Source organism: Saccoglossus kowalevskii, chromosome 1, assembly GCF_978046115.1.
Source record: "Saccoglossus kowalevskii chromosome 1, keSacKowa6.1, whole genome shotgun sequence".
Classification (NCBI taxonomy): domain Eukaryota; kingdom Metazoa; phylum Hemichordata; class Enteropneusta; family Harrimaniidae; genus Saccoglossus; species Saccoglossus kowalevskii.
In genome coordinates this window covers 15,413,296-15,431,708 of record NC_140641.1, presented here as the reverse complement: position 1 = coordinate 15,431,708, position 18,413 = coordinate 15,413,296, and the positions used below count along the sequence as shown (strand labels likewise).

Here is an 18,413-nt window from a genome sequence, read left to right as displayed (position 1 = left end):
AAATATTATATTTTAGTCATCAAGCTGGTGTACGACATTTCATTGATATTGACGATAAACAACACATTTTTACAACTTATTTGTGGATTTTTTTGTTTTTACAGTGATAATATATCACTTGGAAATCATTCAAATTTGTGTGCAATGTTCATAGCAATTTTTCATTTACAAACTAATGCAATTACTAAATATGCATAATATAACATACACTTTAATTACATCCAGTACACATACACAATTATTTCTGCGTAAAAAAAAATAGATTACTAGACTGATTAAAAACTACTTGTCATGAGTGTCTAAAATAAGACAAGAGATGAATATTCCCAGAATCCTCCTTCACTTCCTTGGGTATCAGACCTTAATTTACCCTTATTACCAGTAGTATATGCGCTTATGTAAATGACAAGAGGCGTGCCTAAAATCCTAACAGTGATATTAGCATACAATACCAATGTCAACTTTTGCCACAATTCACAAATAATAGATACAGGAATTGCGTTAACCCCATATTTTGTTTCCCGGACTCCAATTATTGAAGAGGGACCCAGTTTTTTAGGCAAGCTGGGGTCCAATCTCTAATAAAGTTATCCAGGGTCAAATTTCAATTTCTTAAAATTTTGTAAGTGGGACTGGTCTTGCCGAGAGACTAGCGCAAACCCTATAGTCACATACGGTGCATGTAGTAAATTGTTCCAAAACTTCAAAGACATGTAGCCAATAAGGAAATACATTGTATGTCCAATTCATCAAAAATAAAAAAGCAATTCTGGAAACATACATTAAAATTTGCAAACATTTCCTGCACTGAAATTTTGGCACAAACATTTTTGGGTTCAAAAAGTTAATTAGGTAGATAACCCACCCCCAAATGCATAGATTATTTATGTTTTAGTATAGTATGTTTATTTACTAATTAAGGGTGGCCAGTATAGTATATCTATTTTCACTAAGGTGGTCTCCAATGTCAACAGTTTTTGGGCCTAATTTGTTTCAAATCCAATGATTAAACTCGCAAATTAAAATGCCAATGGCGGGTTTAGTGAAAGACATAGGTATGCAATTAACGCTGCAGTCATTGCTAGAAATGTCTATGGCATTTCAGAATGGATTCAGCACATTTTTAATTTGAGGTATTACATTAGACATACCAAAATAATTGATAAACCTGTAGACAGTCTAAGAGGTGGTCCTGATCAAGTCAGAAGCCAGATTTCTTTCCCCATCAAGAATCTTAAATTAATAGTACTAGAAGTGGAGTTTAAGGTCATTTCTGGTAGCCCAAAAAATGGCATTTTTAAAGTACATTCTCAACTAGACAAAATGAAAAAAAGCTAGTATTATTATTAATGCACATATATCGTATTTCCTCTATTAGAAGCGCATCCCTAATACCAAGCACACATATACAAAAAATTGCAATTAGTACATGATATGAAATAATTATTAAATTTACCTAAAAATAAAACGACACCTCAGAGGTATATATATTTCACAGTAACTATATGCTTGTGTAAACTTGTTATCACTGTTATTCAATTTACTTTTAGTTCTGTAGTTTGTTGTGACCTTACTCTGAACATTACCAAGTCAGTGTTGTATCAACAAACAAACTAGAATCAAATGGTACCTTGCTTTTTCACATTTTATTGCGAAACACATTTATTATACACACACACACAAAAAAAACAGAAATAAATTGTTCAAAACTAAATGGGTAAAAAGTACATTTGTATGCATTTCAACAGCTGTATACTTATCACTACTATTTTCACTTGAAGTTAATATATTCAAAATAAAGAAACATTGAAATCCCCTTTACAAAAAATTAACAAAATTTGGTTACAAAATTAAAAATACATTGTATATCATACTGAAGACAACATATTAGCGACATTAATTTCGCGAAAAAACAAATTGTTAAAAGCTAGACCATTGTGACCTCAACTAGAAGTTGGCATAAGGAATGGATCCTGCAAGTATTTATCATTATTAAGTTCAAAATGGTCAAATCTACAGCAGCTGACTTGTTTCCACAGAGTTTTAATGTAAAAACAGCATGACACTACAGTGAAAAGATGTCCCCGATCAAATATCATAACAGTACCAGCTAAATCAACATCTCATGGTCAGAAACAACACTATATTTAGACACACAATAAACAGTAACAGAAAACAGACTCTTCAAGGATATTAAGTCTAGTATTTGATAAAAAAAAAGTACAGCCAATTAAAACTTGGACATCTGTGTGTTCAAAATTCAGGGACACACCAAGTGAAATAAATTACAATTGTTAGCGGATTGCCTTGAACCAAACATATAATGTAGAACATTAATAAGCAATGGAAATAGGTTGCTCTAACAGGTTCTTTAGTAATCAAAGGGATGAAATGATGGGTCAAACCTTAAATAAATATAATTTGTCATACTGGACGTCGTAGCTCTCAATAGTAAATCAATATTACAGCATGTACATGTTGATACTGACCTTGGCAAATGTCTTGTAGTAATTATTAACCAATTTAGTAAAATACAGTTTGTGAATAATTAATGAGATATATGTAACAGTTGACAGTTCAAAAACGCGATGATTTCCCAGGAGTGCATTACCTTAGATACGCTGATCGCTGGAGGTGCTACTATTGTGTTCAAGTCTATACATCTGATGGATTTACGAAATAAATATAATCCAGTTTTGGTATTTAATAATGTAATGAATTCTGGTACCTCAATCTGATAACTTTTGGGTCCTTCTGACAACTTTAAGATTTTTGATATCTTCTGATGGTTTCAGTTACCATCTTAAATATTTTCAGAACTTTTAATATTAATGAATGGATGTGCCGTCTGATATTTCCAGGTACATGCTGATACTGTATCTGCTGGCATTAGGCTTCTGTGACCTTCTGACAACTTTATGTGATACATTCTAATGAATTTAAGAACCTTGAAATACCTTCTGATGACTTTGATATCGCTTTGGTGACTTTAGGAAGCCTAATTTTGATACCTTCAAATGACTTGTGATGCCTTTATTGACTTTAGGAAACTTCTGATGACTTTGGGAGCCTTGAGATCTTTTTAGGTACCTTGTAATAACTTCTGGTGATTTAAGGAATCTTGTGATACCTTCTGATGGCTTTGAGAACCTTCTGTTTGCTTTATGAACCTTGTAATACCTCCTGAAGGCTTTAGGAACATTTTGATGGTTTGAGAACCGTCTGATCACTTTAGAAACCTTGTGATAACTGCTGATGGCTTTATGAACCGTCTTGTGACTTTGATAGCCTATGATCCCTTTAGAAACCTTGCAATAACTTCTGATGGTTTTAGGAACATTTTGATGGTTTGAGAACCATCTGATCCCTTTAGAAACCTTCTGAAACTTCTGATGGCTTTAGGAACCGTCTGATGACTTTGAGAACTTATGATCACTTTAGAAAACCTGCAATAACTTCTGATGGCTTTAGGAATATTTTGATGGTTTGAAAACCTGATCACTTTGGATCCTTGTGATAACTTCTGATGGATTTAGGAACCGTCTGATGACCTTGAGAACCTATGATCACTTTAGAAAACCTGCAATAACTTCTGATGGCTTTAGGAATATTTTGATGATTTGAAAACCTGATCACTTTGGATCCTTGTGATAACTTCTGATGGTTTAAGGAACCGTCTGATAACCTTGAGAACCTATGATCACTTTAGAAACCTTGCAATAACTTCTGATGGCTTTAGGAACCGTCTGATGACTTTGATAGCCTATGATCACCGTAGAAACCTTGCAATAACTTCTGATGGTTTTAGAAACATTTTGATGGTTTGAGAACCGTCTGATCCCTTTAGAAACCTTCTGAAACTTCTGATGGCTTTAAGAACGACCTGATGACTTTGAGAACTTATGATCACTTTAGAAAACCTGCAATAACTTCTGATGGCTTTAGGAATATTTTGATGGTTTGAAAACCTGATCACTTTGGATCCTTGTGATAACTTCTGATGGATTTAGGAACCATCTGATGACCTTGAGAACCTATGATCACTTTAGAAAACCTGCAATAACTTCTGATGGTTTTAGGAATATTTTGATGGTTTGAAAACCTGATCACTTTGGATCCTTGTGATAACTTCTGATGGTTTAAGTAACCGTCTGATGACCTTGAGAACCTATGATCACTTTAGAAAACTAGCAATAACTTTTGATACCTTTAGGAACATTTTGATGGTTTGAAAACCTTCTGATCACTTTAGAAACCTTGTGATAACTTCTGATGGTTTAAGGAACCGTCTGATGACTTTGAGAGCCTATGATCACTTTAGAAAACCTGCAATAACTTCTGATGGCTTTAGGAATATTTTGATGGTTTGAAAACCTTCTGATCACTTTAGAAACCTTGTGATAACTTCTGATGGTTTAAGGAACCGTCTGATGACTTTGAGAGCCTATGATCACTTTAGAAAACCTGCAATAACTTCTGATGGCTTTAGGAATATTTTGATGGTTTGAAAACTTTCTGATCACTTCGGATCCTTGTGATAACTTCTGATGGTTTAAGGAACCATCTGATGACTTTAAGAACCTATGATCATTTTAGAAACCTTGCAATAACTTCTGGTGGCTTTGGGAACCTTCTGGTCATTTTATATAGGAACCTTCTGATACCTTCAAATGGCTTTGAGAACCTTGTAATACCTTCCGATGACTTGTGATATCGAGAAATCTACTTTCAGATGAGTTTGGAGAGCTGATGACTTGCACCTTCTTATGATTTATGTTCAGATCAAAAGTAATCTATATTCCTTCAATGGTAATGAACACTTAAAATCACCAACACAGTTAAAAGGGAATAAATAAACTATAGTCAGTATAACTGAAAACAGCTGGGACACATTTTGTGGATGCGCCTGTGGAGCAGTAACTGAATCGCCCCCTGTCAGGTTATTTAACATGAATAATGTGGCCAGCTGTATTGGTCTTGAAGAATTTTAATGGTTGACCTTACTCATCAAATGAATGCAATTTGTTGTGAAGTTATCATATGGTAGGCATCAAACCATACCACTACTAGTACTATATATCAGAGTCAAGCAGAGTTATTTCACTCCATGTTCAACATCACATGCAAAAAATAAGTAGGTAATCCTGGAGAGGTTTATATGCTTCATTGTATTATCCACAAAGATGTGTAAGTTTCAAAGTAGGCATAACAGTCATACATATCCCCCCCCCCAGATACACTGTAAGGCCCAGTTAAGATTCTGGTCAATTTTTTTATCATTCTTTCTAAAACTGTCTTGAAAACAGAAGGCATTCACGCAGAACAAGTTCCATAAATGTACATTGATTATTTGAAGCATATATGTATCAATATATTGTGTTGAACAATACCTCAAAAGGTAATATTCGTGGTGTATTTTAAGTCCGACCAGACAGAAAGTGGGGATTTGTTACTACTCTAAATATCCAAACATATTTTAGTATAAGGTAGTAAAAAGCACTGTCAAAGCACTATATACAGTAAATGACAAACAAAACAAATCAAAGATAAACTTTGCAAAGCTCCTGTGTGAATACATATACGCAATCATTGTTGTCTTATAAAGAATATCTCGGAAACAAAAATTCCAAACAGTCAGTGAAGGAACAAGGGCATTAGAAGTTAAGAGATTTAGTACCAAATTTGATCAAAATCCATGTTAAAGTTTTTGATATTTTGCAAACACACGCTGAAATGAGATATATGCAGATTAGCTACTTAATATGCATGGGATATGACCCCAAAACTATTTATGTTTGTACAATATTCCAAGAAACTCCAAATTGGATCAAAATCCGCTTTTTTGGTTAATTTTTTTGAGATTTTACAAACACAAGCTGAAATGAGATGATTAATATGCAAATTAGCTTATTACAAATATAACAGCCTGTTCAGTATATATAAATATACTACACCTGTAATATTCAAATATTCATAAAGTGATGATGAGTACCAGAAAGAATTCTAATTGGCGACTGATCGGCAGATGATAAGAAGAAAAATAAATCTGAAATGCAACTCGTCGTTAATCAGCAGGAAAATTGATTTTCATGACCCTTCCCTCAAGGATTATTTCATATATTATTTAATAATTACAGAGAGATACATATACATTATGTAGAAAGAAGTACTCAGGATGAATTTCAAGAAAACCTATTTTAAAAAAACCCATAAAAATAAACTAATAATAGTGATTGATGCGACTCATCAATCTTGGCTTTATGTTTAGCAAGAAATATACAAACATAATACCCTCATAAATAACCGCTAAAATTAGACACATCGACTACGGGCAACAATAGCTAGGGATTTATTGATATATTCAACAGTATCAACTTGATCAAAAATTACTTTCACTGAAATAATTAGAGGTGATTTCACAACGATTCAATTGTAATACATATATATATATATCCAAGATGGGGAAACGGCAAGTCAAGATACCAAGATCGCGAGTAGATCAGAGCGACATTATAGGGTTGTCATGTGATACGGGGGAGGGGGTTAATTTCACAAATTATATGTGCTATGGGACAAATGCAGTTTTCGAGCGGTGCCCCGCTTTATGCATGCACTGAAAAGTTACTGTGAATGACAGACACGCGAGCTCTTGCTTGAAACAGTTGATGGGGTAACTGCGATATTGTATACGCTCAATTTGAAACTAGCCATGCAGTTTTGTTGATCATGATTGCTAATGATGTAATAATTTTGCAAAGTTAATTTGGTCTCAAACTAAATAACTGTATATTATAACATAATGTTCCAAATATGACACAGTAGTTTGTGCTACCGTATTTAATTTTCTCAGACTGTCCTGTTTTCTGTTTAATTACTTGTTCTTAGTCGAGTGTGGACTGTTAACCAGACAACGCCAAGTTGTAAGAACAATATTGTAACACACCATGGTTGATTTTTAACATAATAGTTCAGGCCACACAGTTAAAAATATTTTCTATATTTGATGAGTCTTCAAATTTGGGGTAGTACCGGGTACTTTACTGTAGAATCAAAGGAACCATGCATTACACCACAACTATAACCTGTATGATAATCACAAGTTAAAACCAGGTCATTATAAACTCAGGATACTCATCAGTATACAGACCTGCAGCTGTACGATACTCAATTACCTGGTATTGACAGACATCGCTAGGGTCAAGCTAACTTTGTTTTACATTGCTTTGCTCTGCATACAGAGATTGATTTACGGCATTTTGTATTTTGCTCATTATCATCGTAAACTTCTCACCCATCACTCCTAGAAAAAACTGCCTAATTCACATTTGAAAAGAAACTTGTCAAATTCACGTTTATAGAAATTTCACCTTCTTAGCATTCTCTTGGCATTTAAAATTATACATAAATACACACAATTAAAACACAGCCATTTATTCATACACACACACACATTTATACAAACAAATACATCATCTATAGTACAATGATTGGTAACGTGAAAGATTTAATGCCAGAAATTGTGTATAATTAGACTTTTATTAAACATCTTTGATTCTTTATTTTGGACAATTTCCCAACAGTTTTTCAATGATATTTGCATCTGCATTCCCAGCAATTGCGCAAAGAATTACCGGGTAAGTAGACTATTTTGGTCTTCTGTTTTAATTTATTCATCCAACACTGTTTAAATGAGAATGACTTTTTTTTCTGCACTAGTATTTGGGGACAGTAGCAAAACTGACCAACACAATTCCATACTCTACAAAGGGTCTGGCTAACACACTTAACGCATGAGCAAATCTACGGAGATAGAAATGGGAAACGGTGTCCAGTTTAAACAGGTTTTCAATTCACACAGGATTTGGTTTAGACAGACTTCCAGTTAACTTTATATCAGGATGGTTTACACAGATTTTACTCTACTTAACTGTTTGGTGATTCATTAAAGACTTAACATTAAACAAACAATTTGCCAATAAAAAGAGCATTTTAGTTAATCTTTTCAAATACATAATGATTATCATTCGATGAAGACTGTCAAGCTCCATTTGGCATTTCCCCCAGTTTTTCCTTTTTCAAAGTGATTTTAACCCCACTTTACACTGTAAATGCATGATGATGAAAGAAATACATGAATTTATGACTTTGGAGTTTCAACCGGAATTTCCCCAATTTTTTTTTTTACTAGAAGCAAGTGATTTAGAAACAGACCGTGTACTGAACAAACACGTTGCCAATTAAAAGGGTATTTGAGTGTATCTAATAATCTTTTCAAATGCATGAAGATTATCATTAAGATTGTCCGGGATTTTTACAGTTTTTATTTTAAATGCACATGAATTCAATCTGAAACTTATATTGTCTTGTTTGTCAACTTACACATGTATTATGCAAATGACCGTCGAGTTCTCGTTTAGAGGGAGAGAGAGAGAGAGAGAGAGAATTACGCGAAATGTGTTTTCCCTTTAAATATTGTTCAATATTCCTTTCCACTGACCACAGATATATATCGTAAGGTCAACTCACCTGTTACTCTGGACTATTAAAATTCTGGCATTAGCAAAGTCTGTTTTCTTTTGCATGCACCAAACACAGAAACAAGAGTGAAAAAAGCACCACATTGTATTAAACTCTTGTTTCTATAAATCTTATTGGATTAGAAAGCCACAACTACCGGGGTATAAGTATTTGTGTTTGACTGCTTGAGTGCAAACTCAAGCAATATACCAGGATAAGTTTACCATGGTGTTCAAATTCAATTTACATTACTCATGATTATTATCATGTAACCCATGAATTCAAGATTTACCCATAATTCATTTTTGTTCAATATGAATTTACCTCATACCTTACAAATAAATCTAAAAGTATCAACTATAACTTTTTGAGCACAAATTTAATGTTTGTCATTTAGCCTTTTCACAAACCAGTCTGCATGAATATTTTCAAATTTTTTCTTCAAAATTTTGATCATGACCTGAAGGCAATAGGAAATTTGATCCAAAATTAAGAACGAAATTATAGAAAAAAAACACACAAAAACGTGCAAAATCTAACACCTAATTTTTGGCCGGATGAATCTAATTAATATGCCGGTATATCACAGACAAATATCACTCTCACTGAAGAATTCTCCCCCAGTCGCCAAACAATCCGTCTTCCACGGTTCTTTATTTTCTAATACATACGTATAATAACAATCACCATTGCACTGGCACAGTGTTAAACATAACGGCACTGAGAACTATTCGGGCATGTGTATCTTTGAATAGAACTCACCCAGGCATGAAATTTAATTTCATCATATCGTTTTCGAAATATTAAAACAGGATACATAATAAGCCTCATTTGTCACGAAAGCGCATGAAATTGTGAAAAATCGCCTCTGTTGTGAAACACCATATGTCAGATTCCTTTGTGAGCTCGCAGTAACAGCATGTTTTCTGTTTCAGTCTTGTACATGTTGTAAATTGTGTTGAACAGAGACACAGTGACTCCATACCAGCATACAACAAGCAATACAACAAGACCTTTGTCCTCAAATAAGCAGTTATTAGTTATGGATTGATGAACCATACATCACCGATGAATCTTCCCATTAACCTTCACTTCACATCCCTGCCGCAATTTCTAGTCTATTGTCAAATCGCGGTAATATGAAAAGGCATATTTGGTGGGAATGATGGAAGGGAAAGTACCTACCGCAGTAAAGTAATTAGATGTAATCAAATTCATTCTCCCCAACATCTTTGGAGTTCAAGATTGCATGATGATAATTAAAGTTGTTCATTGGTTTACACATACCGGGTACATATATATTTACTGCGTTACTATATAATAATTCGACCATCAAATTATGCAAGATATATACATGAAATAAGTAATACTGATCCACATTAAAGTACCACCCAAATTTAAAGGGAATTTTTTTTGAAATGATTAGGTTAGTTGTCAATGAGTACAAATTACTGGAATTTTTTCATAATTAGGAAACTTTTTGTTTACTGGTTTAAGCAAGTAATTAGCTAAATTTGGACAACATTCCACAAAAGAATAGGGACTCGATGTCTGTATCTGTATTACGGAAATCTGTGAAATCTATACATTTTTCTATGTACACAATAAAATAATAAAAATATCTTGGCCAATTGATCCACTGCTGAATGGTCTTACATTCAAACCACACTTGATATGGTGAATCTCAGGCATGGTGTGCATGGCAACCAACTGGCGCCATCAAGTCTAAAATAAGCCAACTGTTTATATTTGAATCCCAGGCTACAAGCCAATTCACAAGCTAGTTTGCAAACTTGCTGCCCCAATAATATTACCGCAGTAAAATGTTTTCTGATTGGCTGACGTAAAACAAACTCGCTATATGATGTCATAGCAAAGAAGCCAGATGAGTCAATTAGAGTTCTAATTTTGAATTTGTTATAATTGTGAAAGTGTTATAATTAAAAAACATCCACGCGACTTTAAGTCGTGCACTGTAAAAAGACAAAAATATTAATGTTTAAATAAATATTAAGACTAAAAATAGAATTGTAGACACATGATATCACAATGCAAAAAAAATGTACCCAAGGCAGAATGAACTCACATAGTTTACAATCATATTTATGCATATTAATAAGGTCACATGATGCACACACAAGCTCCCTAACTAGTGCACAGTTAGTAGAGGTCAATGACATTTATAATATCAAATTAATTAGACTTTTTAAACTGCAATACCAAAAATATTCACTAAATTTGAGGAATAAAACTATCAACCCAAACGAACAAAATAATTTCCTGAAGGTGAATACAATTTGGCTAGTATAACAATACATGACATGTGGGACACAGGGACAGATGAGATGTGGAACACAGATATCGATGCGAAGTGGGACACAGGCATGAATGAGAAGTGGGGCACTGGAACCTAATAACCATAATACAATATAATCATTTGGTGATGAGTTATGTTCTGTCATCTTTAATGACAACAAGGCTAAAAACTGCGAGACAGACAGTCATCTTTGAGATAATTAATCATTTCAAGTTACAAATATTCCCAAGGATAACTGCAATAAATGTACAATCACTCATCATTGCAGTGTACATTAACTACACTCACTTCACTATTCTTTCGTCAATTTATTTCAAATTTTTGTAGACTTTTCATTGAAAGCACCATTTTTTTTTTTACTTTTTCAATAATTATCTGTAATTTCTATGTTTAATATTATAAATTCAATGGCAACCAAGAATCATCTCACGAAAGCATGAGAGAGGGGGCACCAAACATATAGTAACAGTTGAGTACTATTAAACTGACTTCTGAAAAACTATTTTCATCTCCAAAGTTCCCCACCAACTACACTCGGGTAATCACATCATCAGTATTGAACTTAGATACCTTATCCCCGAACAACACCCCCCCCCCCCACTTTCCTAAATTCTGCACTAAAATTGAGCAGCCAATTATAATGCCGAGATACAGGGTAGGTATGACATCATATCATTTGGGTCAAAATACCCTGGATATTTGGGTCACAATACCCTGGATGACCTGAGAATGTTAGTAGTGAGCCAAAGCTGTAAAAGCAACAGTAGTTAGTAAACTGTGCAAACACATAGAGGGACAACACGTCCGTCATCCATCCAAGGGACTGTCACTGATATATATCACAATACTGCCAACAAGTTTAATTGACATAATATGGATTCAAAATTTTCTCTGCGTAGACAGCATTCTGTGTAGTTAGGATTAAATAAATATGTTATTAATTATGTAGCGTTGTTTAATATGTAAGGATATACATGAAATCGGCAACAGCTATCAGTCATTAATTATTAATTATTTTGCAATTTATGAATATATATGAAATAGCTGAATTTTTCTTTTTAAATATTATGAGTGAAATAGGGCATATTTTTCACATACTGTAAAATGACTAATTTTCACTGGGCTTAAATTTAGCTGATTTACCATTTCAGGCATATTCAGTGGGTTTTAAATTCACAGTTTTATCATTTAGATAATGTGTTCTATGCTAAATTTTACATATTCACTGGATTTTAATTTAGCGCATTTTCCAGTCAGTGAAATAAGCAAAATTAAAACCCAGCGAATAATTAATACTTTTACAGTAATTAAAACTATTTCTAATATTAGGCAATGTAATACTGTAAAATTCCCTAACTGTCGCATGTAGGAATTTGTTAATTTTATGGCATTTACATATGATTTAGGAAGACAAAATTTTGTGAAAGTTGCAGACAATCTTATTACCATAGAGAAATCTTCACTGCAAGAAATTTCACAATTTGTTTAAATATGTCTCGCTCAAAATTAACGCAGTTTTCAGTATTCATTCCTTTTTTTGGAAAATGGAGCCTGGAGCGTGACTTATCATAATCGCACTTGCACTTACAAGATACAAGATTTCGGTTTCATTACGATTCAGACGGGATAGATCCCAATGAGTGATATGGTAGAATTTCTAAGACGCATGTACAGGTTTTTTCAATGAACTAATAAACTATAAAACCTGCTGATTACTACTACCAGACAAGGTATTGTTCACAGCTGTTGGACCGTACTGGCAACGCAAACAAGATTGATAGCCGGGAGCAAAATCAATGCAGAAGTGTGTGTTTATTTCTAGTGTTCCCTTTTTTCCAGTAAAAACCAGAAAAAAACAGAATATAAACTGCAATTTAGAGCAAAAAGTCAATTTTTAAAAACCAGCCATATCTAGCTGGAATAAATAGGTAAATGGGAGCATGTTTTTGCTGTTGACCTATTTTTACAGTGTACAATACCCAATAAAAATAAAATAAACACACTCTATGGTGTCCCCAATGTGATGCAAGATTTTTGAGATATCAGTGAAATATACGAGTATATTACCCAGAATTCTTACTCTCACAAAGAGCTGATTTCATTTCTATGAACAATATATATCTTATTTCTTCTCCATCCAATTTGATTGGAATCAGATCTTTTGGGGATTTTCTTTTTTTTTATTATTATTATTATTATTATTATTATTATTATTATTATTATTATTATTATTATTATTATTATTATTATTATTATTCTGTTATTATTTAAGTAGTGTAAAATAATTTATATTAGCTTGAATTCATTTTTGCTAAAATGACATTTAGGCAGTTTTGAATGCCATTTATTTACACTGAATTTTGGTGAGTTGAATGGAAAACAAAGGAAAACAAGCATTTTCACTGGATTTTATTTCCACTGATAAAGTACTTTACCGGTAGTATTATTATTATTTTTTTTTTTCATGTTTTTATAGAAAAAGCCCAGTCATTTTAAAAATACATGTACATATAAATAGAAAAAAAAATAGTATTCCTAAAAAGTATTTAGGAAAGCCAAATAAGATCTGATTTTAATCTAACTACTGTCTATCATTCTCTCTTAAAGGCCCAATTCACTTGCCTTGGGCAAGTGTGAATTGGAGGTATGGCTATGCTAATGAGTGTTGTTAATCACTTGCATCACGGTTCATGTTTTTGACTTTTATTCGCCAAAATCTTAGCTCGTACACTATTTATTGTCATAAATACTACACACAGTCACTGCTGTGGTATTCATAGTCACATGCATCCACTTTGGCACAACATAATCGACCAGTAAGTTTGAAAACATGTCTTTACCGGAGCTTGGCTGGAGCTGTTTACTACAGCGTGACAAGCAAGGAAATAATTCCTATTGTTTAGAAGCGTATTTATAGTATACCTGGGCCTTTAACCCCATAACCGTAAAACCATTTTGAAATAGCTTACCGAAATAGTTTAGGTAATGCAGAGAAGAGAGCAGAATTGTTGAAAAAGAGAAGAGAACATTTAACCATTCTTGTGCGGTGTATCATTTAGACTCAGTCAGTAAACAAATGTAACCATAAAGGAATCAATTCCGTTAAAGTAAGAGGTGATGCCGAAACCCATAACAGCTCAATTCCATCCAATATTCATCACCATCAACACCCCTGGTTATATGATGAAACTGTACTTGTATGTACAAGTTTCAAGTGGAGGAAGTTAGATATATACTTAGAGCAGGGCATAAAAAGTTACAAAGAAGCAAATTTTCATTTTGTTGAGCTTGAATGTACATTCATGAAAGTTTTTTTTTTGATGTGTAAAAATGAATGACGTTTCTAAGATGTGGATAGTAAAAAAGGCATTTGAATTGTCTCAACATCCACATCAGCCTAATTATCAATCTCCATAATTATTCAAGCAGCCAAGCATAGAACAGGCATTATGTGTACAATTATTCAATAACCCCACACCTTTAATTAAAATGATGGTCCCATTATGTATGCAAACCATATATACTTCAATCTGTGGGCATCTTCCTACTCTTCACATTAGAACATCAGTGAATCTGAGTAGAAATTAGACATCTAGTGACAGTGGATTGCTATATTTAGAACATCAGTGAATCTGAGTAGAAATTGGACATCTCGTGACAGTGGATTGCTATATTTAGAACATCAGTGAATCTGAGTAGAAATTAGACATCTAGTGACAGTGGATTGGTATATTTAGAACATCAGTGAATCTGAGTAGAAATTAGACATCTAGTGACAGTGGATTGGTACATGTATATTTAGAACATCAGTGAATCTGAGTAGAAATTAGACATCTAGTGACAGTGGATTGGTATATTTAGAACATCAGTAAATCTGAGTGGAAATTAGACATCTAGTGACAGTGGATTGGTACATGTATATTTAGAACATCAGTGAATCTGAGTAGAAATTAGACATCTAGTGACAGTGGATTGCTATATTTAGAACATCAGTGAATCTGAGTAGAAATTAGACATCTAGTGACAGTGGATTGCTATATTTAGAACATCAGTGAATCTGAGTAGAAATTAGACATCTAGTGACAGTGGATTGGTACATGTATATTTAGAACATCAGTGAATCTGAGTAGAAATTAGACATCTAGTGACAGTGGATTGCTATATTTAGAACATCAGTGAATCTGAGTAGAAATTAGACATTTAGTGACAGTGGATTGCTATATTTAGAATATCAGTGAATCTGAGTAGAAATTAGACATCTACTGACAGTGGATTGCTATATTTAGAACATCAGTGAATCTGAGTAGAAATTAGACATTTAGTGACAGTGGATTGCTATATTTAGAACATCAGTGAATCTGAGTAGAAATTAGACATCTAGTGACAGTGGATTGCTATATTTAGAACATCAGTGAATCTGAATGGAAATTAGACATCTAGTGACAGTGGATTGCTATATTTAGAACATCAGTGAATCTGAGTAGAAATTGGACATCTAGTGACAGTGGATTGCTATATTTAGACATCAGTGAATCTGAGTAGAAATTAGACGTTTAGTGGCAGTGGATTGCTATATTTAGAACATCAGTGAATCCGAGTAGAAATTAGACATCTAGTGACAGTGGATTGCTATATTTAGAACATCAGTGAATCTGAGTAGAAATTGAACATCTAGTGACAGTGGATTGCTATATTTAGAACATCAGTGAATCTGAGTAGAAATTGGACATCTAATGACAGTGGATTGTTATATTTAGAACATCAGTGATGAGTAGAAATTGGACATCTAGTGACAGTGGAGTGCTACATTTAGACATCAGTGAATCTGAGTAGAAATTAAACATTTAGTGACAGTGGATTGCTATATTTAGAACATCAGTGAATCTGAGTAGAAATTAGACATATAGTGACAGTGGAGTGCTACATTTAGACATCAGTAAATCTGAGTGGAAATTAGACATATAGTGACAGTGGATTGCTATATTTAGAACATCAGTGAATCAGAGTGGAAATTAGACATCTTGTGACAGTGGATTGCTACATTTAGACATCAGTAAATCTGAGTGGAAATTAGACATATAGTGACAGTGGATTGCTATATTTAGAACATCAGTGAATCAGAGTGGAAATTAGACATCTTGTGACAGTGGATTGCTCTTTGCATTCATTCATATAGAAAATTATTTGTGTTATTTGAATTCTGTTTACTGCTGATCCTGTCCATACAAATCTGAAGAACTTTGTGAACTTTTGGACCTCCTAAAAAATAAACTATTATTCCCATCTAAACACAGACCTTACAAAGATTGAACTCATATAATGCAGATATATCAGTTGCAAGTGGAGGTGCAAGTTAAATAAACTTGCATCACTCCTAAAAATGTTGATACTAAGATCGCACCACTCAATGCTGACTCAGCAATTTGTTACAAAAGGGGATAGTAATTAACCATGTTGGAGTACAGTTTTGCCAATTGCAACGTACAAGATGCTAGTACTTTCAAGTTGCACAAATCAATGTGGTGAGATTTAAAAAAATGTCCATAAACAAAGTATTTCATAATCATAATTAACAGGTGAAACAATTGCAAGAAAACCTAACTAGGAAGTCACCCAATTACATGTATTATTGAAATTTTGCGAAGATGATCAAATTTAAGCAGAGATTTGAAAAAAAGTATTTAATCCGAAAAAACTTAGCTTACTATATTACTGTATTTGATGCAGTAAATTTCAAAACTTAAAATATCCACTAATAATATCTATCGTCCAACCCTTCAAAAAGAAAAAGAAAAACAATAAATTAAATATATATATGTATATTAAATTTAAAGCAACATACAAAAATGAACCATATTTGAATCTGATGATACACATGTAAATACCACTCATAAAACCACCAAATCACCAAATTCAGAATTTCTGCCAATACACCACTAATTTTAAGGTTACGCTATCAAAGAATATCTCCAGATCACAGAATTATGTACTTCTTATACTGACCACACTTGCAGGCAATGAAATTAATGCAATTTAAATGTAAGTGCTTAGACGTAAACAAAAATTTCACAAGTAGTGAAACAGGAAATGTTTGATAAAATAATACTGGATTCATTGTTAGTCTGGTAAAGTTTATGGATACAATTTTATAATCCAACAAACTATAATGTTATATTTCTATACATTATATTTTTTTTTTCTAGCTTCATTACAATAGACAATTAATTAATCCATGTGAGTTGTATTGTTTTTTTCACCCTAGACGCTACATTATCATTGCATTTTTTTGAGTTGAATATTCTATCCTATTCTAGTCTATTACTGTAAAATACTTTATTTTAGCTGGAATCAATTTTCGCTGAAAAGACTTTTTGGGTGTTTTGTATGGATTTTATTTTCACTGATTTTTTGACGAGTTAAATGTAAAATACAGAAAAAGAAGAATATTCACTTGATGTTATTTTCACTGAATCACTCCTTCAGCGAAAATAGCAAAAATAAAGTGTTTTACAGTATACTATATTGGTGTAATCACAGTCCCTTTATAATTCTACAGTCCCCCCACTGTCTGTCAACACCAACGTCATAGATCAATGCACCGTCCCTCAACACCGTGAGGGACGGTGATCAATGTGATGAAGCTCAGAGTAAATAAACAAACTCGCTCATTCAGGATCACAGACTATCGGCCACCAATATCAGGTCGGTAAATATTAAGTCTATATATAGGCATCACTGTTCCAGTGTAAACTGTTATTTATTCCCACAATTCTAAATTAAAGTCATCAGAGAGAGAGTTGTGTTATATAAGAATAATTAGATATTATATCATTCACAGCGTGCTTTCACTGTGTAAATTCGTAGCACTGAAAAGCTAATATCATTCGGCGGTAAATTCGATACGTACGTTGAAAGACGATCTTCACTCACTAAGCGGCTATTTATATTCCCTCCCGGCAAACCCATCGACCAAGAGAATACACTTGATATTTTCTACAGCTGATGATCATGTTCGTTCCATTTTTTTTTATTATTTTATTTATCTATAAACATTTGTGTACAAAGGATGACAGTTGTTGAACGCAAGTCCACCTGAAACAAGGATGTGCGTCCGATAGAGAAGTTAATAGATCACTCGATGCTAGTTTCAGCGGCTGATACGACGAAGCAACGAGGAAGAGTGATTTCATCAAACCATGAAAAAATATACAGATCACGGATTTAAATAAATGAATAGGTTCAATGTTTTAATTGAACAAGGCAGTATATTTCACCCGTTAAAAAACTCTTGTGAGACTGTAGCTTCGAGTACAAACGTACGTACGCTGCGACTCAATTGTGTGTTTCAAAACAAACGCTCAGTACTCAGTCGCTGCTGGCGGCTACAACTCCGTGGTCTTACCTTATTTTGTAATTGCTTCGATGTGGACACTCGCCTCGTAAACTGCTTAGAAGGCTCCACCTCGCCCTCGCTGTCCGACGAGTCCTCCATAGATGCACCTTGTGTAGTGAGTTTGTCCATGTGTGTCGGTGTACCGGGAAGACCTTGCATACGTACTTTCCGTGAGGCCGCCATCTT

General features: G+C 33.5%; 1 protein-coding gene across 2 annotated transcripts in view; it reads right to left on the bottom strand.

Annotated features, from left to right (window-relative positions):
* Positions 1–18,413, bottom strand: part of LOC146750382 (diacylglycerol kinase eta-like) — a 57,009-nt gene extending 38,596 nt beyond the window's left edge. For both annotated transcript variants that reach the window (XM_085499472.1, XM_085499478.1), the window contains exon 1: positions 18,237–18,413. In XM_085499472.1, the coding sequence (XP_085355598.1) occupies positions 18,237–18,410 (174 nt within the window). In that variant the 5' untranslated portion in view covers positions 18,411–18,413. The remainder of the gene's footprint in view (positions 1–18,236) is intronic.